General features: G+C 52.4%; 11 protein-coding genes across 11 annotated transcripts; 5 read left to right on the top strand and 6 right to left on the bottom strand.

The window, feature by feature from the left end:
* Positions 1-394: 394 nt before the first annotated feature.
* On the top strand, positions 395-2,066 carry PV08_04159 (uncharacterized protein; the record flags this gene model as incomplete). The annotated part of the gene is made up of 6 exons (XM_016378507.1): positions 395-574; positions 652-783; positions 877-1,054; positions 1,147-1,380; positions 1,455-1,544; positions 1,612-2,066. 6 exons carry the CDS (start codon positions 395-397, stop codon positions 2,064-2,066), a joined length of 1,269 nt encoding a protein of 422 aa, XP_016237184.1.
* A 731-nt stretch (positions 2,067-2,797) lies between these two features.
* On the top strand, positions 2,798-4,995 carry PV08_04158 (uncharacterized protein; the record flags this gene model as incomplete). The annotated part of the gene is made up of 6 exons (XM_016378506.1): positions 2,798-3,313; positions 3,429-3,674; positions 3,745-3,748; positions 3,821-3,921; positions 3,976-4,162; positions 4,343-4,995. 6 exons carry the CDS (start codon positions 2,798-2,800, stop codon positions 4,993-4,995), a joined length of 1,707 nt encoding a protein of 568 aa, XP_016237183.1.
* A 972-nt stretch (positions 4,996-5,967) lies between these two features.
* Positions 5,968-7,157, top strand: PV08_04157 (uncharacterized protein; the record flags this gene model as incomplete). The annotated part of the gene is made up of 5 exons (XM_016378505.1): positions 5,968-6,073; positions 6,135-6,438; positions 6,516-6,648; positions 6,749-6,816; positions 6,884-7,157. The coding sequence occupies 5 exons, from the start codon at positions 5,968-5,970 to the stop codon at positions 7,155-7,157; spliced, it is 885 nt and encodes a 294-aa protein (XP_016237182.1).
* Positions 7,158-9,061: 1,904 nt separating this feature from the next.
* On the top strand, positions 9,062-9,832 carry PV08_04156 (uncharacterized protein; the record flags this gene model as incomplete). The annotated part of the gene is made up of 1 exon (XM_016378504.1): positions 9,062-9,832. The coding sequence occupies one exon, from the start codon at positions 9,062-9,064 to the stop codon at positions 9,830-9,832; it is 771 nt and encodes a 256-aa protein (XP_016237181.1).
* A 424-nt stretch (positions 9,833-10,256) lies between these two features.
* On the bottom strand, positions 10,257-11,272 carry PV08_04155 (uncharacterized protein; the record flags this gene model as incomplete). Its single annotated transcript, XM_016378503.1, has 2 exons — positions 10,257-10,796; positions 11,138-11,272. 2 exons carry the CDS (start codon positions 11,270-11,272, stop codon positions 10,257-10,259), a joined length of 675 nt encoding a protein of 224 aa, XP_016237180.1.
* Positions 11,273-11,801: 529 nt separating this feature from the next.
* On the bottom strand, positions 11,802-12,275 carry PV08_04154 (uncharacterized protein; the record flags this gene model as incomplete). The annotated part of the gene is made up of 1 exon (XM_016378502.1): positions 11,802-12,275. The coding sequence occupies one exon, from the start codon at positions 12,273-12,275 to the stop codon at positions 11,802-11,804; it is 474 nt and encodes a 157-aa protein (XP_016237179.1).
* Positions 12,276-14,593: 2,318 nt separating this feature from the next.
* On the bottom strand, positions 14,594-15,072 carry PV08_04153 (uncharacterized protein; the record flags this gene model as incomplete). Its single annotated transcript, XM_016378501.1, has 2 exons — positions 14,594-14,976; positions 15,063-15,072. The coding sequence occupies 2 exons, from the start codon at positions 15,070-15,072 to the stop codon at positions 14,594-14,596; spliced, it is 393 nt and encodes a 130-aa protein (XP_016237178.1).
* A 412-nt stretch (positions 15,073-15,484) lies between these two features.
* PV08_04152 (eukaryotic translation initiation factor 3 subunit A) lies at positions 15,485-18,862 on the top strand (the record flags this gene model as incomplete). The annotated part of the gene is made up of 3 exons (XM_016378500.1): positions 15,485-15,526; positions 15,596-15,820; positions 15,878-18,862. 3 exons carry the CDS (start codon positions 15,485-15,487, stop codon positions 18,860-18,862), a joined length of 3,252 nt encoding a protein of 1,083 aa, XP_016237177.1.
* A 379-nt stretch (positions 18,863-19,241) lies between these two features.
* On the bottom strand, positions 19,242-20,617 carry PV08_04151 (uncharacterized protein; the record flags this gene model as incomplete). The annotated part of the gene is made up of 2 exons (XM_016378499.1): positions 19,242-20,276; positions 20,453-20,617. 2 exons carry the CDS (start codon positions 20,615-20,617, stop codon positions 19,242-19,244), a joined length of 1,200 nt encoding a protein of 399 aa, XP_016237176.1.
* Positions 20,618-21,072: 455 nt separating this feature from the next.
* Positions 21,073-22,192, bottom strand: PV08_04150 (uncharacterized protein; the record flags this gene model as incomplete). The annotated part of the gene is made up of 4 exons (XM_016378498.1): positions 21,073-21,179; positions 21,259-21,628; positions 21,677-21,813; positions 21,919-22,192. 4 exons carry the CDS (start codon positions 22,190-22,192, stop codon positions 21,073-21,075), a joined length of 888 nt encoding a protein of 295 aa, XP_016237175.1.
* Positions 22,193-23,167: 975 nt separating this feature from the next.
* On the bottom strand, positions 23,168-24,811 carry PV08_04149 (uncharacterized protein; the record flags this gene model as incomplete). The annotated part of the gene is made up of 1 exon (XM_016378497.1): positions 23,168-24,811. The coding sequence occupies one exon, from the start codon at positions 24,809-24,811 to the stop codon at positions 23,168-23,170; it is 1,644 nt and encodes a 547-aa protein (XP_016237174.1).
* Between the last annotated feature and the right edge of the window lie 361 nt (positions 24,812-25,172).

The following is a 25,172-nucleotide window of genomic DNA, read 5'->3' as shown; positions in this document are numbered from 1 at the left end:
ACTTCCCAGTCACGTCTGTGCCTGGGTGCGTCAGAATCTGGAGTTCTGGAGCGGAGAACCAGCGAGGGCTCGGAAGGGAAAACAATGTCGGGCCTTCCGAGAGACCTGGTCGGAAAGACGCCTCAATCTTCCTTCGACCAGTCTAACCTCCTGACGTGAAATTATTGTAGGGCATACAGACCCTGACTCTCGGGACGAAGTTCAACTTTGAGGGCAAGTTCCGCGGGCACCATTCCATGTGTTCCCAGGCTCGGAATCGTAGAATTATTAATGGCGAAGAGGAACCTCCTCTACAACCTTTCCCGTCCCTTCTGAACAATACGAGCACTCCAAAACAACCAGAGGCCCTGAGTATTCACTTCACAAGGGCGACATTGCGGCCTATCAAAGATCAATGGCAGGGCAAGAAAACGCATCGGTGCCATTCAGCGATCCGTTATGGCACAAGGACAAGTTCCACCCTTACTACAAGGACAGTCATCAGAGGCTTCAAGTTTGGATGCGAAACTACATCGATACATACATAGAGCCTCACGCGTATGAGTGGGAGACGCAGGGTTACGTTCCTGATGAAGTGTGCACCGTCCTTTATCTTCCCACCACAAGCCGCCTTTTATGCCCAAATGTCCTGACCTTCGCGACCGCTCTTAGGCATTCCAACGACATGCAAAACTCGGGGTTCTCGCGGCATCATGTTACCCTTTGCCGAAACAACATCTAGACGGCGTCACGTTGCCAGCCGGTATTGGTCTTTCCGAGTGGGATATCTTCCACTACGCCATTGTACGTGGCTTCTCTTTCGCATGCGCGTCTCCTCCTAGGGGCGAATATTCCAATGCCATCAGAATCTGCACTCATGCTGACGGACCGGCGAAGGTTATTGACGAGATCGCACGGTGTGGTTACCTGGGTGTCGTCTGGGGAATCAATGGAGGAGCCACGGTGGGTAACACGCCACTGTCGACCAAGTGCACGGAGCATCAAAAGAGGAAATGGTTGGCGCCTCTGCTGCGAGGCGAGCAGCGTCATGCGCTAGCTGTGACTGAGCCAGCTGGTAAGTGCCGGGCCGGGCCATCTGCCTCCACATCTACGAAGCAGGCAGGCATCAGATCTGAGAGCTCTCAAGCTTACCACAGTATACTGCAGCCGGATCGGACGTGGGAGGCCTACAGACAACCGCCGTCAAGTCCGAAGACGCAAAGTACTGGATTGTGAACGGCAACAAGAAATGGGTCACCCAGGGCCAATTCGCCGACTGGGCCCTCGTGGCGGCACGGACGGGCGGAGCAGGGAACAAGGGCATCTCTACGATGATGGTCGATCTCCGCTCCGAAGGCATCACTCGCAGAAAAATGGAAAACTCGGGCGTTCGATCCAGCGGTAAGTTATGTGGACGACTTTGTTTTTTCTTTTGCCTCTCTCACGTTCAGTTGTGGGCTAATCATGTTTCGAAGGATCCGCCTTCGTCGAATTCGACGACGTGAAAGTCCCGGTGGAGAACCTCATAGGCCAAGAGAATGAAGGGTTCAAGGTCATCATGTCCAGTAAGAGAGTCCAACGCACGAAAGGTTTCCTTCGAGCGCGTTTTACGTTTCTGACTTAGAGGACCAGCTTTCAACCACGAAAGATTGTGGGTCGGCATCATCGCCAATCGGCTGGGCCGAGTTGCTCTGTGCGACTCGTACAACCATGCTCTGCGACGCCGAACATTCGGCCGTCCCATCATGGAGAATCAAGTGATCCGGGCAAAGTTCACCAAGATGGCTGGGCTGTTGGAGGCGACGTCGGCATTGACCGAAGCCGTCATCCATATGTCGGAGCAAGCTCCCTTGGACGCCCTGAGCACCTACTCTGCCCTGGTGAAATACAGGGCCGCCCATGACCTGGAAAAGATCTCCCGGGAGGCGCAGCAGGTCTTTGGAGGTCTCGCTTATTCGCGGGGCGGCCTGGGTGCGCGCGTCGAGCAGATCAGTCGCGACGTCCGAGTCCTAGTGGTCAGTGGTGGGAGCGAGGAGATTCTGATGGACCTGGTGGCCAAGCGATCCCGAGGCAGCAGCAAGATTTGAGCATGCTAGTACTGTTTAAAAGACGCAACATTAGCCGTCCTGGGGAAACAATACAAGAGTCTCTCAGATGATAAAAAGGAATGTACTCCCAGCAAGACAATCATGGCATTTGAGGGGGTGCTCCTCGTGACAGTCTAGTTAGAACGAAGTCACAGAAAGGTCTGTTAAGGGGTTGCACATAGGACAGCTCGCGGAACTATGTTGGTCGAAAATGTGTAGGCTAGAATTGAAGACGAAGATGACCTTTTGGGATGTGCCGAGAGGAAACTTACGCAGGTCCCTGCGGTCCTGTAGCGAGCGAGGCAATAACTTGACGTCTGTGTTGTCTTATGCTGTGATCTGTGATACCTGAGGCTTTGCAATTCGGCCTTCCTGGACCCCAGCTGTGCCATGCCAACAGCCACGCTTCGAACCTGCCCAGGTACGCCGAGGCCTTGGTCCCGAGTCAGGGCATCGGCACAGTCAGGTCCTGAAAGGCTGGATCGATGCATCTTTCCGGACCTGTCACTTGCGGGCCCTAAATTCGGGGGCCCCAATCCCTCGGAATGGTGCGTTAGGGAAAGCGGTAGAGCCGGAATAGGGGGCCCATCGGAAGTGACTGGCACGTCGATATGCTATATCAGGTCAATGTTCCGTAGATGATTCGACCTCGACTTCCCGGCGGGTGTGAATCTGAATCATGCGTGTGCTGTTCGGCTGAGAATTGATTCTGCCATCGAACATCATTCCTCATGACTGACGCTCAGGGTCCTCATCCTCAACAGGCGTTGATCTCCAGCGAGGTCACCATCGAGCTCCGAGATGACTGCACCATTTCGCGCTTGATGCGGGACAATGTCTCTCATACGGCCCCCGACAAAGTCATCCTCGAAGACATGCTCACCGACAAAGTCGTCACGTACGGAGGCTTCCATGACCAAGTGCGCAGGTTGGCAGCGGGGTTGCAGCACAGGGCCGGTCTCCGGACCGACGATGTGGTGTCGGTGGTGGGACCCAGCTGTGTCGATTATGCCCTAATTGCACATGCCGTCTGGCTCGCGGGCGGCACACTCAGCCTGATCAACAACAGCTCCAGCACTTCAGAGTTGGTCCATGCTTTCAACTTGGTCAAGCCATCTATGTTGGTGGTAGGGCACCAGGACGTCGCCAAGGTGGCGGCAGCCTTGAGACAGACCGATCTGAGGACTGCCGATGACCGAATCCCGCGAATTTGGACATTTGTGTCGAGGGTGCCAGGATTCCAATTGGTACGGCATGATCTTTTTGTCGAGTAAACCTCCTGGGAATTGGATATAACGCGACTCTCCTTTTTCCCCCTTCTGTCCACTGACTTGTGCTGATGTCTCCACGTCGCTGCCGCAGATTCCCGATGACCTGGAGGTGTCTGTAACAGACGAAGTCCGGAATAGAAAGGTCGAGGACGAATCTTTCGCCGGGCTCGAGCTGGACCCTCGCAAACACTGCGCATTAATCGTCCTTTCCAGTGGCACTTCTGGGTTGCCGAAGGCGGTGATGCTGTCGCACTACAACCTGGTGTCCTCGTCTCTCCAGTTACGGGCACATCGGCCTGAAAACTGGAACGGTTCAATGCGAGAGGTCTTTTTCCCGGTATGCTTATAAATATACCCCCTTATACAGGCTGTCCGAGGAATAGCTTGCTAACCGTCACCTGAGATAGCCTCGTAAGTCTTCCGCGCGGGCCCATCTAACATCCGCGCAGACTGGATGGAGATAAACTGAACGACATATAACAGTTTCTCACGTGTACGGCGTTTACGTGGTCCTCACCATGTGCCCTTGGATTGGTTCCTATGTAGCCATCATGCCGAGGTTTGACTTGAAGCAATATCTTACAGTATGTCCCTGGCGTCAGCGGCCATTTCAATATCTTTGCTGACAGTTGACTTAGCTAGTTCAGGACCGCAAAGCCACTTTGGCTCGTCTGGTCCCTTCCATTGCCCGAACCCTAGTCGATTCACCCTTGGTCAAGGAGCTCAGCTTTCCCGACCTGAGATATTTCTCTTGTTCAGCTGCTCCTCTTACTGTCAGTAACATCTTTATCCCCAAAAGACTTGGTGATATGTCTTTGGGCTCCTGTAACAGGAACTAGCACGTACTGACTCTTCGTCTAAGCCTACCTTGGCGGTCCGCCTACGCGAAGTGTTCCCCGGTGTGGCGTTATGTCAGAGTAAGTTTCACTTGCAAAGATGGGATGAATGTCCCAAAGGGCCGTTTCGTTGAAGTCTCGACCTACGCTGACATGCCTGCTCTGCTAGCCTACGGCTGCACGGAATTGACCGGACCCATATCGCAGTCGTCCGTTCGAGACACCAACCATCCCCTCACGGGGGTTGGTTCTCTCATCGCCAATGTGACGGTACGCCTAGTGGATGAATCGGGTCGGACTGTAGACCGTGGCTCCAGAGGTGAGATCTGGGTGACAAGTCCCGCAGTGATGATGGGCTATAAGGACAACGCGGAGGCGACGGCGCAGAGCTTTTCGGCCGATGGCTGGTTCCGGACTGGTGATGTTGGGATCGTGGACGCCGAGGGATGCCTATCGATTGTCGACCGAACCAAAGACCTAATCAAGTACAACGGCTTCCAGATCTCTCCGACTGAACTAGAGAATATCATCCTTCAGTATCCCGACGTGGCTGAGGTCTGTGTGGTGCGTCGTTGGATCGATAAAGACACTGAGGTCCCCTGTGCCTTTGTCGTGGTCCAAACGGGCGTTATCCCGTCGCCAACCATTGGTGAGAAAATTTCGGCGTTTCTGGCCACCCAGACCGCAAGCTATAAGCGACTGAGGGGTGGAGTGACCTTTGTGCCTTCGCTGCCACGAAATTCAAATGGCAAGATTGTACGAAACCAGATTCAGCAGATGGTGAAGAGCCTAGAAAATCCGTCCGGCAAGGCACACATATAGATATGCCGGTAGTTGGATTGATACCTTGGCTCTTGATCTCGTGATCTCTTCGATCAGTATATATCGCGTGTGCGGACTCTACCATGACGATATTGTCTGGGATGGTCAATGACGGTTCTCGTTCCAACCAGCTGGATCCTTCGAGTGAGCAGGATCAGTATAATGCGGGTGCCCTCTGAAACGGAAAGTGCACCAAGCATGCAGTTCCAGGACACACCTACGCAGTACCACAACTTGCATCAATAGCAACATCACAGCGTGTAAGGGTAAAGCACATTAGCTTCAGTTGGCAGCAGTACATTCCCACAGATGCCTCGCCGTCTCGGACGGAGGCCACCGTCCAGCATAGGATCATGTGGCACACGGCAAGCCAGACCCTGGGCGGTTGATCCTTGAGTAAGGGTGACAGTCTGATTGAGCGAACTCGGCACCCCGCGGGACCGACGCGAACTCTGGGACTGGCACAGACTCAAGGCCCGTCTTTTCGAATTCTCGCGAGAGGACCCCCATCCTGACCTGGGACCCGGCCCAGCCTGGCGTTGATGCCGTAGCTGGTTCGTGAGGATGTAGAGGTCTGCCGAATCTCCCATCCGACACAAACTTCAAAACCTTTTGGGCTTGGCGGGGCCAGCTGGGCAACAACAGCTCCGCCCCAAATTCCGAGGATGCAATTCTAGGTGTTCGGAAACGACAACTCGGAATGCAGGATCAGGTATGGTCAGTTACGCGACGGAAGGGCCTTGACCTTTCTCCAGCAAGTAATGCAGGCGGTGTTCCTATTATTCGCCCCTGTCGCGCTGGGAGGAATACATGGGTAGTTAGTTAGAGTCGAGCGCCCTGGGACATTGTAGCTAGGGAGGTCAGCAACGGCACACTCCCTTCTCCTTCTCGCTCCTCGCTTCTTCAACACCTTACAGGTCACAATTGCTATACATTGTCAAGAAGAGAACCCGGAAAGACGGCTGAGTCGACATGGCCCATCGCCTGAATCAAATCGCCAGTCAAATCCACGGCTCAGCCACAGACAATGCAAAACTGCTCCATGAGCAGGTGATTATTGTCACCGGTGCTGCGTCAGGTCAATGCCTCTTAAATGCGATTGGGGGAATGAGCAGAGCCGTGCTGACATCTGACCATAGGCATTGGGAAAGCCACGGCTGAGTTGCTTGCCCAATATGGCGCCAGCATCGTCGCTTGCGATCTGGATCCCAAGAAACTGGAGGGCCTTGCGACTGATCTCGCCACGATGACACCTCGGCCACAGGTCTTGACCTTCGTGGGCAATCTTATGGAAGCCGGGGTTCCGGAAAGACTGGTGAAGGAGGCCCTTTCGAAGTTTGGAAAAGTTGATGGCCTGATCAACACGGCTGGTAGGACTGTTCCACTGGAACACTTTTGGAATTTGAGTACTGAGATGTATACCCTAGGTTTTCTTTATGACAGGTACATTGTCGAGAATCTCCCGTGTCTCCCTTGTCTGAGGTTTTGCAACTCACGTCCTAATCTGAGTCTGTGTACAGTGCCATCCACAAGATGACCGACAAACAATTCGACATGGTGCTTGACATTCATCTCCGGGTCCCGTTTCAGCTCGTGCGCGCTCTCAGTCACCACTTTATGGACCCGCAGCATCGTGAGAGGTGCAAGACGATTGTAAATGTCTCATCAACATCAGGAATTCATGGGCAATTGGGTCAAGTAATCCACGGAACCCACCGTCGTCTTTAGTGTACGCATCTAAGAGTGTGCATAGATCAACTACGCCAGCGCGAAAGCCGGGGTCATTGGGTTCACAAAGGCCATTGCTTTGGAATGGGCGAGGTACGTCGTTCACCTGCATGCCGGATCTCTCTTCTCCTAGCTGAACCCAACCCTGACCACGAGATAGATATAACGTCCGTTGCAACGCTGCAGCATTTGGCTGGTTGGAGACAGCCATGACCCAGGCAAAAGAAAACGGCCAGTCACTTCAAGTGGGCGCGGAAAAAATCCCCTTGGGCGTTAGCTTGTCTGCGCACAAATTTCGAGATGTCAACGAGATTCCCCTCAGGCGCCCTGGCACAGCAGACGAAGCAGCATGTACCATCCTGTACCTTGCTAGCCCGCTCTCGTCCTATATGACTGGTCAGGTGGTTGAAATCAATGGTGGACGTTTCACGTAGGAAGGCCTGGGAGAGTGACTGAAGCTTAGTCCTTGAGCTGCTGCGTTTTTGTTCCGTGTGCTTCAAAGTGAGAAGACGGAATTCGGGGACTTGATGAACAGTACAAAGGGATCTAAGTTGTGCAATCCTTTCTTGTGGTCTAGGGCTCTCGTATGAGCCTATAGCCCGGGTCTTGTGACATCCCGCCTCGAAGCTCGAGGTTGTCCGCCTTCGCCCGTGAGGCAGCAGTGGCGAAGCCACGTGGAATGTATGGTCCGTTGATGCGTTCTCAATGTCAGGCATCCTAAGACGAGGCGTGCTGGTGCCTGTACAGGGTAGCGGCATGTGATCATGATCGAGTTATCTCCATGCGATCAAGCAAACATTACTGCCCTGTGACGACGAGCGGGGGTTTCCAGTGGTTTTGAATATCACAATAGTCTCTACCGCTCTCTCACCCCTTGTCTTAGGCTGTTTCTTTCGGTCACGTCCCCGGAGCTGCTCCGATCCAGGCACGGCTGTGAATTCGCAAGGCTGCGATTTGGCTTGCTAAGAGCTCCGTCCAACATTCGACCACGAAGCCCTTTGACTGCCTGCCCTGACTTCTGACCCTCCCACCGCTTCTACAGGGAGAGTTCCGATGCCCTCGAGGTCAGATCCCAAAATAAGTCCACATTCCATTGTGCGGGACGCACCGCTGGCGTCTTACATTCTGTCTCTGACCTCAATTCTTGAAGGGTCCGACGCCTTATCAAGTAGATGTCAGGGACGGTGTCAATACCTGGCGGTTAAGCACGATCATGTTGGCTGTAGCCTTCGTGGTCTTCGTCACTGAATATTCTCATCCATGCTGGTGCCGGTCGAGTGGATTCCCATTGCCAGCGGAAGAGCGACTCGCCAATCTGCTCAGGTTGGACGACTGCCGACACCGTCAAGAAGTGTTTCGTGTCGCGTCGGCGACTCTCGTCTTCGTCAAATCGCTTTCTCCATTAAGTGCCGCATGATGTGAGGTATGAGGCCAAGCATGTTAGTTGACTACCCTTGCAGCCTCGGCGTTTCGCCCTTAAGCCGGACGACCAGGAGATCGGGCCGTGGCCAGCGCATAGCTGTGGTTCTGATGTATGACTAACTCCTCGGGTAGATGTTCAACTTGCAGTTGCTACTGTACAATCAGAGCAGATGATGACGCGCTGGTCTGGCATTTTGACTGCTGAAAGTAAGGCTTGAACTATCACTGTAGATCAACCGCAAGGCCGTTCCTGATTCTCACGTTGACAGGGAATCACAGGAAGGACCGAGAAAGGTAACTGTCCCGAACCAAACATAATCGTTTAAAGCCGCAGATGTTCAACGGCGGCGAAGCCACACTTTGTAATAAATTGTGTCCCTCCGACCTCGGATTTATTCCGGCCGATCAATCCAGTTGATATTTTGTCCAGAACCCCAAGAAAGGGCCTACTTCATTGATGAAGACCTCGTAGAGCTTACACCGTCTCAAGAAGGACGTGGCATTTCCCGTGAAGCCAATCTCAAATCTCGGTGTGGTGGCCAGCCAAGGCCAAAATGGACACTTTCGGTTGCGAGTCAGTTCTTGGTATGTCTTGTAAGTGCCACCGTTGCGACTATTTAATTTGATTCTGACGTACAAAGTCAATCAAATCAAACGCATAACATGGATGAGAACCTTATCGGCAGCACAGAAAAATATCCAACATCATCATCACCGCTTTGGGTCGTTCTACCACACCTGTAGTATCATACCCCCTTTTCTCCGACTGATGCGGTGGTGAATAATACCCTTCAAACCAACGTACTCCGCCAGTCAACTTCAATCAAATCTCCCTGTCACCGGGTCCGCAACAGCTTCTTGTTATTTGGGTCGTCGATCTCTTGGTGATATAGGTTGACGCAAGGCCATCCAATAAATGGCGTCTGAAACGAGACCCGCGAAATATACCCAGCTAGTCGTAGACGAGGAAGAACCGATTATTGAGGCTAAACTATATCGGTACATTACTTCGTTGGACGAATCGCCAGCTTGTTACACGCGCTTCTTCGATGCACTGCTGATACAAAGAGGGTCTCGTGCTCAATTCTTTCACGACCTGAAAACGTTCCGAGAACAACCGACCATCGTCGCATTGCTCGAATCGGGCACCAGGGAGGGCTATCGGACATGCACGCAAAGGTTCGTCACTTCTCGATTCGCCCACCCTTGGTGTCGGATCAACAGCGACTTCAAGTCCGGCTGGAGTCGGGCAGCCTGGGTCGGCGGCACGAAGAAGGTGACCAAGGATGACAGGAAGGAAGAGGAACGCCTGCATCGACTCCTGGTGCCGATCTGGATTGCTTTCCAGAGGCGGATGTTCCCAGGTCAGGAAGCTCTGGACGAATGGATAGCGAAAAACGATGAGTTGGCCACCAAGAGAAAAGTCCAGGCTGAAGAGAGAGCCAAGGCTGAGAAAGGGTTGGAAGGGAGGAGTCCGGACGATGCAACAGCTACCTACCCTGAGCTTGGCTTCAAACTGGCCGACGACCCAACATCAGCACCACCAACTCAACCGACAGGTTCTTTGCCACCAGCATCCGGCGCCACCACTGCGGCCCAGGTCTTTCTTGGAACCGCTGTTGGTGGTTTCATTATGAGTGATAAACGAGTCATGAAATATGTCAAGAAGAAGCTCAAGAAGAAGTGAAAGCAGTTCTAGCACGGTCCTTTTACTGTGCTAGCAGTTGATGTCGATTTTAACACGAACAGCTCTTTCAGGGCAAGTATCACCGTGCTGTTACCCAGCTTGGGACACGTCCACTGCAACACAAGATGAGAAAAGTGAATGATGCCGAATGCCGTAGCACTGGTTGTTGAGTTTTGAATGCTCGCTATCAGCATCGGCGAAGCGGCGCCGCGCGATCTATCGAAGCCTGAAGGTGACAGAAACAAAGGAGACGAACGCATGCGTATCACCCAACCCTTTCGACCTCCCTGTCTCACCTTTATCGATCTTTCGGGGCTCGGGTGTAATCTACCCAGGGAAGATAGTTTTGAAGAAAGGATGTTCGGCATTGCCATGCAGGAAACAGTAAATTCTGACGAGTACCAAACAAAACCCACTCGCTCGCTCAGTTACAATCCTCACAGTCTTTCGTCTTTGACTTTTCTTTCGCTCCCTTTTGTTCTTCATCACCACCACCACTACCACTACCACTACCAGTAGCAGTTTTCTCCTGATCCAAACCATCCGCACCACTGGCACCACTACTTTTCACCGTCTCGTCGGCCTGGCTTTCTTCTTGTGTCGATGTCGATGTCTTTCCCTTTTTCAAACTCCTATCGATGTGCCCTAGGTCTCGACCTGGTTCGATGATATTCCTTACTCTGCTCTTGAGTTCTTTGGTCTCTGGGAATCCACCGTCCGTTTTGCGGTCCCAGAGTATTGTATCCGTTGCTGTCACTGTTGCAGCTGCCGTTGTTGTCGGTTGCTCACCAGAGCCATTCGACCCATGAGACCCGGACTCCCTCAATTCCGTCGTTGTTGCAGCATGAGTCATTGTCACCGTAAAGATTCCGCCCGTGGCTGGAACGAGGGCGATTTCTCCTATACTTGTGCCGAAGGTTTGGAGAAGTTCCTGAGCGTACTGTGTACCGTGTATGCGCGTGAGCTTGAAGTCAGTTATCGTGTTCTGTTCTGGTCCCTTTTCGTATTTGGAAACTTGTGATTTCTTTGGTCATCAAACATGAAATCATCAAGTATCCTGCGCGAGGCTTTGCGCTCTTGGACCAGTTTAGTGTTACACGATCTCTCTCGCTCTCTATTTGATCAATACATGGATTCATTACCACAGCACAGCAGAACAGAACTCTGCCTCCTTTGCCTCCACTCCTTCTAGGCCACTTCCACTTCAGTTTCCACTTGCATCAAGCGAAAACAGCTCTTCATGCCACCAAAGTGTATCGGAAACGATCAAGGAAACAGGCAGCGATCGGTCGGGGTTTAACTCACATAAGCAGCTCTTAGGTTCCATTTGCACTGTGTACAGAACTTGATTGCTATTCTTGGAATCGAAACAGTCGTCGTGGTCATGAGGGCTTGTTGGCTCGTTGCTGTCGAGCCTCCCGCTTGTGTCTGTGGAGCCATTTCGTTTTGGTTTCGTGAGAAAGAAGCTGTCTGTAGAATTATGAGGTGAATATCCTGAAACAGTCACTGCCCGTAACGGAGCGCCGTGGGAGAGAGGATATAAAATGGTGCTCGGGGGTTATTTCAACAATGCATCCGCTTAAGAAATCTTTAGGCTGGGATGGTCGTCATGTCACGTACTGTACTGTAGAGACTAGAGTTCTAATGAGGCACTAACGCGTTTAGCGTCCATTAATTTCCCCCGCTAATTTTTCTCGAACATCAGCGCTCGATCTTCTTACACTCCTCGCCAATATACCTGCCTAGTCAAGCAATACCATTTGAATTTGGGTCTTGAGTCATGGAAGACGAAAAACAAGATTGATATGGCTGTGAGCGAAAAGGTAATATGAAGTAAGCTAAGTTCATGCTACTGAAATCTAGATTAACCCTCCTTCCGCCCTCTCGAGTTCAGCGCAACGCACCAGATTCTTCGATTGACCGGTACGAATATGTTGTCCAACTAGCTTCGTTTCATGTTGTGCCTCAATCATTTTGAGATCTTGACAACTTGGCGGGCACTTGCCTCGGCAAGGTCCAAATAACCATCCTTGTTGGTATCAAAGATGTTGAAGAGCTCAGTCATCTTGACCTTGATATCCTCGGGATCCAGGTCCAGCTGGGTTATCAATGGCCGGACAATGTCGGGACTGGCAAGAACTTCGGCCAGAGAAACCCTTCCGTCGAGGTTGCCGTCTAAGGCGTCGAGTTTGTCGATGACACATTGGTCGTCGCTGATTGTGGCTGGGCATACCTCATCGGCATCAAAGGCGCCAGGAAATGGTGAACAGCCACGGCCATGGCCCCAATCAGTCCAGGATCTCTTTTTAGACGCCGTGATACACCCTCCATCGCAATTGCAGCAGAAGATATTGCAGCTACCATAGGCACAGCATTCCCAAATGGAGCTTTCGCTCCCGTCGGCGCAGAAGGCCGGGCTTGAGCAGCAGTAAGCTGACACCATCGTTGCGGTGCCAGCAAGGAGGAGGACCGAGAGCAATTGCATGGCCACTGGAGTTTGACCGGGACAATGAGAGTGTAGGATCCGATATCTCGACTCGGAAATGCTCAAAGAACTTGGGAAAGCGGTTTGAGGTGCTGGGGGACGGAAAGCTCTCATCTCTTCCCCTCGGGTCGGCAACCCCTACTTATACACGTTTCGTCGCGTGGATGCTGCATTCTGCTTTGGTCGCCAGGTCGTCCTCCCGAGGGCGTCACACCACTGACAGGACACTGATCATTGTCCTGCCCAACTGAGAGGTATGTGATCCGATTTCGTAAAACACTGATGTTCTGGCTTGGTGAGTTTAGTCTTGAAGAAGAAGGTGAATTGAACCTTTGAGAATATATTGATCAGTGAACACGAACACGAACACGACCATTATTGACCTATCACCATCCAAACGCATATGGAGGCTCCTCGTGTTCACGTGATTGTGCACAGACAAACCGCCCTGTTCTGACAGAAAACGGAGGAGCCAAGCCTTTAACCAACGCCGCACAGAAAGACTAGCAATGAACCAAGGGCATGGACGATTGTCGAAGCGAGAACGCTGTGGCAGAGATGAATACGATGGTATAGACCTGGACACGGATCCCCTGCCTGTTGGCTTCGAGTCCAAAGTGGTTTGCATTTCGGTACGCCGTTGGAAGGTCGGGGCTTATCCATCCCCCACTCATGACCAGCAAAAGGACCAAGGCATAGGACAGAGTCTACTTCCATATTGATGAGCTAGGAAGCAAAACTCTGGGTCTCTGGTCAGGCCATCTCCTCGTATGACCGTGTTATCACCCGCGCTGACTCTCTCCGGCAATTTAGGCTTCAGTACTATTCACTACAGATGCTGACGCTCAACTGCCGTCGATAGACCTATATCGTCAAATCTGAGTTCGCCTGAGCTTCCACCTTTCAAAATTGATACTACTGACAAATGTAGTATGGTACATGGTAGAACCTTTCACGTCGTCCGGATGGAGGACCACGGCTGCTACCCAAGTTCTCTTGGCCGTGTCTCGCAAGAAGCCTTCTATGGTATTGCCTCGACGCGATCAAACACTCGAAGGCAGTGATGTCAGCAGGACACGCACGGTCTAATGCGTAGCGTCACAACGTGAGTTTCTTTTTATTGTCGTTAAGCGATAACACTCCATTTCTAGAGTGGCCGAAGAGAATCTAGACTCCGTATTGGGGCAGAAGCCGTGACCACTCCAAAATTCAATGGACCTTTTCAGCTTCAAATCTGGCTCAGACTAATTTCCCCAAATATCGACTTGCGGGCGGACAGAGCACAATACTCGTCCCGACATCGGTTCTGCCGGGTATCTCCATGGCCTTGTGAATTCGTGTACTAGGAAGTGCAGTGGGTTTCCAGCTCCCACTTCTTGATCTAGAGTTCGTGAGGCTCTCCGACATAGTTTGACACCTAGACTCTTCACGTCGACGACAGAAAGTCGAAGTCTAACCCGGGGCATCCCTTACCATGCTTCGCCTCACTTTGCCCGAGCGGCCTTGGTCTTGGTATATCTATCCTCCATGGTGGCTCTTGAAGACTCGTGGCTCCCCCCAGGGGCCCATGGCTGGCACTCGGCATGGGGCCTCTCGGGTGGGTGACCGTCACATTATTACCAATGCTCTCTGGCACAAGATTCAATCTTTCCGGATCAGCCTGGCAATAACCGACATAAAAATAGATACTACCACAAGCAACGATCAATGGATCCGTAGAGAGAGGCTGTGACTCTTTTTCATTCATTCTTTGTTTTTTGAACTGCGTTATGGTCCCTAGCCCTACTGAGGGTCTCTTCATAGAATGTTATGAACAGGAATGATAAAAGCCTGACTGCTCTCAGACCGAATAGCAAAGCATAGCAACAATGGTTGCTCAACAAACGCCATATGCGCCGTATGCTTGTTTTTTGATAGAATCACACTTGACGTCCGTTCAATATGATCGGTTCATCTTTCTTTTCGATTTTCTCTCGCTCTCTCTCGTCTCTCTCAATGAAAACTCCATTACGCTCCCATTACATGACTGAACAACAACCATCATTTCCGCCGGCTTGTGGATTGTAAGGATCTTCTTTTCGGTCGACATGTCCCCAGACAGAAGGTACCATGTAATCTCGAGTCTGATTGCAGTAGTTGATAAGGCTGTTCGAGTTGCGGCAGTGTCAGTATAACACAATTCTCCCGATCTCGCGTGAGGTGCATTCAGATTATGAGTAGTTCTCACCTCATTGAAGCTTCTGCAACTTTGACACGCGGCCGATCAAGATCTTCCTTCAGCCTTGAGTTGAGCTCTTGAAGCCGTCTAAGCTTAAGATCTGCCATGCTTTGTTTCTTCGTTTTGGCATCGCCCCCATCCCGCACCGCATATGTTGTTGGCATGTTGGATTTCCGCACGAGAAGAGCTCGTGGCGCTCGTAGGCAAAGGAGTGGTAGTCGAGGATGTTCGCGACCTCCAAGTTACGGTTGTGTCCTGAGGAGGGAGGGAGATTGCCGACTCGGCGGAGTGGTGGGGGAGGGATCGACTGTCGCTTTGCGAGTTGCTTGTGGGCTTCCCAGTACGCCTTGACTGTCTTTGCGACACTGTACTTGAGGAAGTAGTAGGGCTCGAGGCGCAGCTGTTCAGGGTGAATGCCCAGATAGACCAGTTCCTTGGTGTCTGCTCGGTTTAGGTTAGCGAGGACACGGAATTGCAGAAGAACACAATTGGAAATCAGGGGAGCAAGGGACGGAACTAGCTCGTACGAGGATCCATTCTGGAGGATTGTCCCACGATTGGTAGGTGGAGCGACTTTCCTAACGCTGTCTGTCCTAGCGTGATCCCGTGACTGGGGAGGTGAGACTGGCTGTTGTGGTCGGCAAATCTTCGGGAAATGAATTGGCCGAGCCGAATTCGTTGTGGTGCGCACGTGACATGTTCCACTAAGCCGCATTGGGCGCCCTCTCACTTCACTGCACAGCGACGAAATTCGCCAGTCTTGCCAAGAAGTTGGTTAGGCACAAACTGCACACTTCCTCGTCGACACAAGCCACGCCTGCGACCATCAGCGGCCATCTTTTTTTTGTCACTGGCAATCTCTAGGACAGGCTAGCATCAGAGTCTCGAGAGATCATTTACTTGATCATCTCCTTCATTTGAAAAAAGAGTCTCTCAGCCAACTGTCAAGATGCCTCCACCACCACATATCCGGCCCGAGAATGTGCTCAGAGTGAGTTGACCCGGGCTCTCAAGTTCTCAGGTTCTTTGGGTCGCGGTATGACTGACATATTCCTTCTAGCGAGCACAAGAACTCATCGCCGTCGACCAAACACAAGCCGCTCTCACCGTCCTTCACGAACATGTCACCTCGAAGCGATCCCGAAATAGCCCCATCGCCTCCTTGGAGCCGGTCATGCTCCTCTTCGTCGAGTTGTGCGTCGACTTGCGAAAAGGAAAGGCTGCAAAGGATGGCCTCTACCAATACAAGAACATTGCGCAGAACACCAATGTCGGGACGATAGAAGTAGGTCTAGAAAGGAGAAATTTTATGCAACCGGTCCTCGTACTGACCCCCTAATAGTTGGTTCTCAAGAAATTCATCGAGCTAGCCGAGCAGAAAGTTCAAGAGGCACAAGCAAAAGCAGATCAAGTCCAGTCCAACATTGAGAACGCAGCAGCCTCGACAAACCTCAACATCGACGATCTCGAGGCCACCGAAACGCCTGAAACAATCCTCCTTGCCACCGTTTCTGGCGAACAGTCCAAAGACCGAACAGACCGCGCCATTGTAACGCCATGGCTCAAATTTTTGTGGGAAACCTATCGAACAGTTCTGGAAATCTTGAAGAACAACGCTCGTTTGGAGGTGATGTACCAGAGCACTGCTCATCAGGCCTTCGACTTTTGCTTGAAGTATACCCGGAAGACTGAGTTCCGCCGTCTCTGCGAGTTGCTGCGAAATCACGTTCAGAATGCCGCCAAGTATTCCTCCCAGATGCACGCCATCAATCTGAATGAGCCTGATACTCTGCAACGCCACCTTGAGACTCGTTTTCGGCAGCTGAACGTGGCGGATGAACTTGAGCTGTGGCAAGAAGCTTTCCGAAGCGTCGAGGACATTCATATGCTTTTGACCCTGTCGAAACGACCTGCAAAGAATGTCATGATGGCGAACTACTACGAGAAGCTCACCAAGATCTTCCTGGTCAGTGACAATTTCTTGTTCCATGCCGCCGCCTGGAACAAGTACTACAACCTGCTGCGTCAGTCTGCAACAGTCTTGGCATCTGGACAGGGCGTCAAGCGTGACAACCCAGTTGTTACTGAGGAATCTCTCACGAAGGCTGCCTCTTTCGTCTTGCTATCGGCCCTTGCAATCCCCGTCATCAGCACCTCTCGTTCGCGGGGGGCTCTCGTTGACGTGGACGAAGCACGCAAGAACAAGAACACCCGTCTGACGAACCTCCTTAGCATGCCCTTTGCTCCTACTAGAGCCGGTCTTTTCAAGGATGCATTGAACAAGGGTCTGCTGAAGAGAGTCCGCCCTGAGATCCGGGATCTTTACAATATATTGGAAGTTGACTTCCACCCTCTGTCGATTTGCAAGAAGATCTCACCCATTCTGTCCCAAATTGGCTCGGATCCTGAAATGGAGAAATATGTGCTGCCTCTACAACAAGTCATTTTGACGCGACTTTTCCAGCAACTTTCACAAGTATACGAGTCTGTCGAACTTGGATTTGTTACTCGGCTAGCTCAATTCCCCGCGCCATTCGAAGTCACCCCTGCCATGATTGAGAAGTTCATCATGAATGGTTGCAAGAAGGGTGACCTGTCTATCCGTCTTGACCATGTCTCTGGTATCCTTGCTTTCGACTCCGACGTCTTCTCTTCTGCCAAGGCAATTCACTCCGGCAGTGCTGCTGGATCTGCAGAAAGCGAGACTGGCTCTGTTCAACGTCTGCAAAACACTCCTGCTGAGATTGCACGCTCACAACTCACCCGCCTCGCGAAGACCTTGCACATTACATGCATGTATGTCGACCCCTCATACAACCAAGCTCGTCTCGCTGCGCGAGAATCCGCCTTGGCTCGTGCCGAGGCTGGCGCACAAGAAGAGCACGAGGCTATGCTTGCCAGACGAGTCATCATCGAAAAGAGAAAGGAAGAGGCCTCTGAGGCGTTCTCAAAGAAACAGCGGGAGGAGGAGACTCGTCGTCGCATCCGTGCCCAGCAGCAGGCCGAGGCCGAGGCCCAGCGTCTCCGTGAAGAGACCAAAGCACGCGAGCTTAAGCGCGTTAAGGACGAGCAAGCCCGCATTCGCCGACAAGAGATTGAGAAGCAGTTGCAAGAGCTCAAGTCTACAACTGGGGACATTGACCTTGAAGGCGTCGACATTGACAACCTTGATTCCGTTGCCATTCGAAACATGAAGTTACAGCACTTGGCGAACAACAAGACCAAGAAGGATGAGAAGGTTGCAATCACCGCTAAGCGTATCGATCATCTCGAGCGAGCTTTCCGCCGAGAAGAACTCAAGTATCAAGCCCAAGATTACGAGAAGCAGCGTGAAGAGGATCTCAAGGTCTACGAACAGACCAAGGAAGAGACTCTGAAGGAAGCCCAGGAGAAACACAAGCAAGGCTTGGCCCTGAAGCACCGGCTCAGCAGACTTGTCAAGCACTACGACTCATTCAAGGGTCAAATTACCGAGCGTCGATCCACCGAGTTTGAAAGATTGCGCAAGAAGGCTGAGCGCGAGTTTGAGGAAGAGAAACGAAAGCGCATCAGGGAGGTTCAGGAGAGGAAGATCAGAGAGCGCGAGGAGCAAGAGGCAGAGGAGCGGCGCATCCGTGAAGAGGAGGAGCGCCGAGCACGTGAGGAAGAAGAGAAGGCGAAGGCTGAAGAGGAGAAGAAGAGGGTGGCCGCTGAGCGACGAGCCAAGGCTGAAGCCGAGCGAGCGGAGCGTGATGAGGCTGCACGCCGCCAAATGCAACGTGAGGAAGAAGCTGCAGCCAGACGAGCAGCTCGTAGGGGACCCGAAGCCGAGAAACCTTCACCTTTCGGCCGTCCTCGCGAGGCTGTTCCCATGGACACTCGCACAGAATCTGATGAAGGGCGCACCGCGCCTCGTCTCGCACTGGGCGGCAAGACCGGTGGTGGCTGGCGTGAACGAGAAGCAGCTCGAAAAGCTGCAGAGGCGTCTGGTCAAGCTCCAACCGAGCCCTCTGTGGCCTCAACTCCTGAACCCGCCCCAGCCCAGCCTGTCCGCTCTGGCTACGTGCCTCCACACCTGCGACGAGGCGGTGCTCCCTCAAGTGGCGATCTGCCACCACCACCTCGAGACCTGCCTATCCGTGGGTCGTCTGCCTCACCGGCGAACGGCGGTCCAGAGCGCAAGTACGTCCCTGCACATCTGAGAGAAGGAGGCCGCAGTTTGTCGAGAGAGGGTGCTGGCTCACCTGCACATGGCAGCAGCGAAGAATCTCCCGCCGCCGCACCGAGAAAGCCCCCCACTGGTGCCGGAGGCCGCTACGTGCCCCCCAGCATGCGCAACCGTCAGTAAATGATACGGAGCGTGATGAACTTTCATGGAGAGTGCCTTTCTTTTCGACAAAAGCTGCTGTTGTGTGTATTTTAGTTTCCCTCCAGATCGGGATGCGGCGGTGTCTTTAGTAGTGGTAGTAGTGTCACAGTGGTCATCATATGTCGCACACTGGAGCTATCTCAGGTACCTAGTTAGGGTGGGTGTTGGCGCCTGGCCAGAAAGAAGTCAATAGAGTTCAATTGATGATTGAAAAAAATGCAAGAAAGAGATGATTCAACCACGGTCGGTCAATGAGTTTTCCGATCCTCGTGAGACTACTCCTAGGAGTTCGTTTCGTACTCGCCGCAAATGCAGGCGTCTTTTCTTCTACGAAGTGCATCTGGTATCAAATATCATTTCACAGTGTGACTTCCAACACCACCCTCCCGACGCCGGTGTCTTTTGTTTCTAGTATCCTCGTACTCTTCACGTGGTGTTTGGCTGCTTCGCTCAGAAATTCGTCGACGCCGCCCCCGACGCCAAAGTACACCTTTTTCGCCGCCACCCAGGCCTTTGCGTTGGCCGCGGGATAGCGACGCAGGAGCTTCACCACGGTCTCCGTGAAGGGTTTGATGGTGGCGGGCGAATAGATGGTCTCGGATGCCAGGATAAGTAGGTTCTCGGACGACGCATCTGTGCCAGAGTTGGGAATAAGGTCGAGAAAGGCGTCGCCCCAGCCTCCAGAGATGAAGTCGAAAGACACGTTCAGCGACTTGAGGTCGTCGAGTGTGGTGGTGATGAACGTCTCACCTAGAGCTTCAATGTCGAGATCTCCGTCTCCGTCTCCGTCTCCACCTTCATTTTCACATACATCCTCTGCATCTGCACGTTGGTCGCGGGAGGATGGTGTTGCTTCTTGCGTCCGCAAACGACGCTGTACAGATTGGAGATGGCGACGGTAGTTCAGAAAAACATTCGGGGCAGTGCACAGTCTGAGCACGTCTTCGTTATAGTCGCAGAGCGTGAATTTGAGGGTTCCGCGCGACGGCGGCGGAGGTCCCTGGTGGTCATCATTGCCCGTGAGAAAAACGGTTAGGAATGATAGACTCGGCACGGCGCTGCCGGCGCCCAATTCGACTATATGCCAGTTCTGGCTGAGGTCGAGGCTCGTCACGAGGGAGGAGGAGGCCAGATCGAGAGAGCATTCCCAGGTCTTGAAGCCGCCTTCGTAGATGCCAGATGACAGGTCTCCGTTCTCCAGGCCTGAGAGGAGAATATCTGCTGCGTCGTGCGTTTCCGGGTTTGCTTCGGCCATGAGTTGCGCTCGGATGTCGAACAGTGAGCGCCGGTGGATGGCGATGGTGCCAGATTGAGTGGATGGCGATTCCGTTGTCGGAGGAGAGTTTGGGACTGTGAGGGTGTTGTATGATATTTGGGATGGTAGAGATGAGAGCTGTGACGGTTGTTAGAAGAAGCTCGTATGTCTGCGTGGTGATGGGAGGTTGATCTTTGTCAAAGCGTAACCCCAAGACATTTGCGAAACGAGGACTCCCTCTTATGTGGCCCCGACTGGTTTTCGACCCATCGGAAGAAGCAAGTTCACATTTCCAGGTTGATGATTAGACCTACCAAGTCTTCAAATGAATGTCTCTTGGGCGCAAGAGTTTGTGGTTGCAGGGCATCTTTGTCGTTTATCGTGCACGAAGAGATTTTCCCCGTAAGAGAAACTTGATCTTGTTGGTCGGCGTCGTCGTCTTCAATGTCGTCGCCAGCAAAACCAAATGAGAACGACATATTGGTATCGGTATCAGCTGCTGATGAGCCGGGAAAAGGATCGGGCTATGCGACAGTAGATCGTTTTGGTGTGGTATGGCGGCGATGTTGTAGTTGGTGCAGCAGAAGGCTGAGACGAAAAGGGAACAACGATATCAGTATCCACATCTTGGCAACACCAGAAGCATTTCCATCTCTCCTTTACTTGACACGACAACCACAATTTGCAGATATTAAATTCGAGTTCAAAGAGGAGAAGCTACAGATCAATATGGAAGAGTATTCAAGCACATATATGTGAATGTATGAAGACGTCAGCCGGCATATGCATCGCCATTTGATTCACCGCTGACAACGTTCAGCTCAGCCAAAGACGAGTTCACATCCATCTATGGGAAGTCGATACTTTTTCCGCTTCTCTATATCTCCTCTCTTGTTCTTCTCCTTGGAGATAAGAACCTCACACGACCTTGAGCCTATGCAAATTCTACGGGGTTCTTCAAGGTGCCAATTTTAGATATCTCAACCTCCATCGCGGTTCCGGGTGCAAGATACCTTGGAGGATCGAAACCTGCCCCGACGCCTACAACAGAGTCAGTATATTGATGTGCTTAGGGATTGGCACCCAGTCCCTGGTGCCAAGTCGCGATGTGTGAACTCACCTCCAGGAGTACCTGTCATGATAACGCTTCCTTTCTGCAGTGTCGTGCCTTGACTTAGGAACGAGACCAAGTAGGCGCAATCGAACAGTAAGTCAGAGACACTCTCGTCCTGCCTAACCTCACCGTCGATGATGGTCTTCAAATGCAATTTTGAAGGGTCGCCGATGAGTTCGGACGCCACCAGACAAGGACCCAACGGCGCGAACGTGTCAAAGCCTTTCGAGAAGCCCCATTGCGGTACTCGTCCGGCTAGATTTGGGTCTCGCTGAAGCTTTCGCGACGATACATCGTTACCGGCTGTATATGCTGCGACATAGTCCAGAGCGTCATCTTTCGAAACGTCCTTTGCGTCTTTACCAATGACCATGCACTTGAAGTTGTTAGTCAGAGCGAGCAAGCGTTACAGCGGACAACATACGAGCTCCCCCTCATAGTCCGCCTGATCGTCCTGTGCGATCTTCGGTATCACCACAGGGGCACCGTGGTCGGTGATCGTGGTATTAGGCTTGAAGAAGATGAATGGAAATGGAGGCGGCGTCCTGCCTGCTTCCTTGACTGCTCACGCACAGACACATGCATTAACACTTGGCCATTTATACATTGCCCATTACTGGTACCAGTTCAATGGAGGGGCATTTTCAAGGCCGGCTGTCAACTTACTGTGCTTCGCATAGTTCAAGCCCACGCATCTCAAGATCGGGACTTCATCTCTGGCCAGAGGACCAAGCAGAGTCTTGACTGTCACAACCTCGTCGCTCACAACCGTTTTCTCCGCATCGAAAGGGTCGTCTCCAATAATCACCTTCGCCTTCAGTTGGTCTGCCTCGGTCACTTTCCCCAGATCATAGTCCTCGGTGGGAAGTATCGGCTCGCCGCGTAGCACACGCCCGTCGGCGGTTGTGAACCGGATTAACCTGGTCCAAGGTACTTTCATTTTGACTGCAGACCAAAGACAACTGGAATTTTCGTCTCTGAAGAAACAACAATGCGAAAGTGACTTTGGGGTCGTTAACACTGCAAGCGTGTACCAAGGAGGCTCTCTTCTTCGTGTTCTGCGTGCTCTAGCGATCCAGAGAACGGTCCTGGTGGCTGCCAGAAGACGACGTGGACTGCGGTGGGGTTCGACTTGCCGTCGGGTATGCATCGGCTCGCTCTTTCTTACTCCTCACCCCGGCGACCTATGAGAGAGCGCCCACTCCAATGGCCATAATTTTCAGAGCTCCCACGACGATTTCAAGTAGATATGCCGCACCAGATGCCTGCCAAAGCCAGTAGGACAGTTCGCTGGCCCTCTTAGCCAACCACGACAGTGCTTTTGACAGCAGCCTCCTGAGAGTGCATCCGACTTGTTCGGCCGCAGCTGTCATTGCTCTTCATCATCAATGCACTGTACGCACAGCACCTGCACTGGGAGTCGAGACTGGGTTACAGAGATCCCGACAGCGACTGCTATACACGTTCTGTAATGATGTTATAAATCCGGTTGCTCAACATCATCGATGGGAGCAGCAGGAATGGTCGATGACGCAGACGGTGCCGCTTTTAGGACCAAAGACTTGCGACTCACCCTCTTCTCCCTTTATTCTCACCCTTAAACTCCTACTATTCGGCCGATGGGGTTTCATGGTGGATAATACGGCAATGAGCTTGTCTTGTGGTAAGTTCTATGGGCTATTACTCCTGCGGAACCTCACTTCAGTCACAATATCATCGTAACAGCATCCAACTACCTATGTATGCTACATCTCATTGCCAAGAACCCAGCGAGATTAGATGAGGCAGAGGCGAAGGCGTCTCATCTAGGTTGAGGAGGCGGATGCGGAGCGAGGCGTGAGTATTGTCGAACGCCTCCGCCTCATGAGGAGTCATCTCATGATACCGGAGCGATTCAGCTTGTCAACGCCCCTAATCACGAGTCCAAGTCGACCACGGTCTTTTTGAAGTCTCTAGCCTTCACCTTCTTGGTGAAGAGAATATCAATCTCCTCATACGTGCGTCCCTTAAATTCAGGCAAACGGAAATAAGCCCAGCCCATCCACAGGATGTTGACTCCTGCCCAAAAGAAACCCACCTTGCCCTTCCAGTCAAGGTTGTGCGGATTGATGAAATATGGACTCGCGACCCCCACGACAATCGAGCTTGCAGCATTCACATTCTTGGCCAGGGCGATGGTTCTTCCTCGCAATCTGGTCGAAGAGACTTCGCTGAAGATGGTGAATGCCAGTGTGCCCACGGAAAGGTTGTAGAAGACATTGAAGAACAGTGCAAGCGCCGCTTGCGCCCAACCGATTGCGTGGTTTGAAGTTGGACCGAGACCAAGAAAGCCGATGATCAAGAGCACAATCACCATGCCACTCATACCACCGAGCAGCATTCGCCGTCGCCCAGTCAATCCGATGACAACCCAGGCTAAAATAGTCGTGCAGAACGCAACGCCAGTGGCACCGAGTCCCATTCCAAAAGATTGTCGGGTCGACAGCCCTACCTGTTCGAAGAAGTATGAGGATGGGATCTGCCCCCCGCCAGTCATGGGTTGCATGGCATAAACCGCACAAGCGATTTCGGTTCGTCGAAGGTTCGATCCCTTGAAGCAGTCGATGATTGCGGTCCCAGATTCTTGCTCCTTTTCGAAATTGTCCGTGTGTAGCATCATGGCCACCGTCTGCTTGATATTGACTGCATCCGAATTTTCCGAGAGCCTCTGCAGAGACCGCTCAGCGTCTTCCAGACGACCTTTGCGGACATACCACCAGGGAGATTCAGGAGCCAGGAAGATGAGACAGAACAGGGGGAGCACCCACACCCATTGAATGGCAAAGGGAATCCGGTAAGACCATTCGCCCGGGTAGTCTTGAAGGCCATACACGACACCGGCATTGATGAGTTGCCCAATCACCCAGCACAAGTTGAGATACGCCGTCAAGTAGCCGCGGAGAACGACGGGACAAACTTCCGAGGCGTATGCTGGAGCAAGCACCGCAAAAACGCCCCAGGGGACTCCACACAGCAGCTCACCGACCAGCAACACAGGCAAACTCGGTGCGAAGAATGTGATGAAGATGGCCCCGCCCATCAGCACCAGGGCCGCTAGCAATAATGGTCGGTAGCCGAACCGCTGCGAGAGAGAGCCGGCTGCCTGTGCAGCAATGATGTTTGTGATCATCTGGAGGTAAGAAAGCATGTTCATCCATGGCGACGAGATCTGATAGGAGCCTTTGGAGAGTGTGCCGTATTCTTCCTTGAAGGCAGGAAGCGCATAAAAGTTGCCGAGGAGCGCCGTGTCGTAGCCTTCCATGATGATGGTCATGGAGACGATGAAGGACCAGAATGCGGCTTTGCGATACAACTTGATCCCCTGCCAGAATGTCGTGCTGTGCTCTGCAGCAGTGGCCTCCTTCGCGTCCTGGGTGACCTCGCTCCAGTATTGAGTTTTAGGGCTCACAACACCCAGTTCCTCCAGGTGATCCGCTGCCTTGGTATCCATTTCTTTGGTATGGTGCTGAGGGCTCACAACAGCAGCTCCGTCCAGATAATCGGCAGACTTGCTCTCCATTTGATCTTCGATATGGTGCCCCAGGATTTACCTCCGCGATATCAATGCCATTAAATACCCCATGGTGGTGTTTTAAATTTCCAAACCAGAGTCGCCCCGTAGCTGACTAGCAATGCAGAGAATCGGTCCGATTGTCCCCGTCACTCGCCTCCCTCCACGACCGAGAGTTTTTTGGCTCTGCTGCCAAGCCGCCCGATGCCCAGTCAGTCAGCTTAGGAGCGCGCATGAGTTCTCTCAAACAATAGAGCGGTCCTGGAGCACACCGTGGCTTGGCTCGTCACTCTTCCAGCAGTGAAGCAGCTGGAGCTTTATCACAGGCATTCCCCGCAATCGTCTCCATGGGTTGTGAACATTCTGAAGT

This window comes from Exophiala spinifera (assembly GCF_000836115.1).
Source record: "Exophiala spinifera strain CBS 89968 unplaced genomic scaffold supercont1.3, whole genome shotgun sequence".
Lineage (NCBI taxonomy): Eukaryota > Fungi > Ascomycota > Eurotiomycetes > Chaetothyriales > Herpotrichiellaceae > Exophiala > Exophiala spinifera.
Note: the sequence above shows the minus strand (reverse complement) of the source record. Positions and strands in the feature narration are given on the sequence as shown.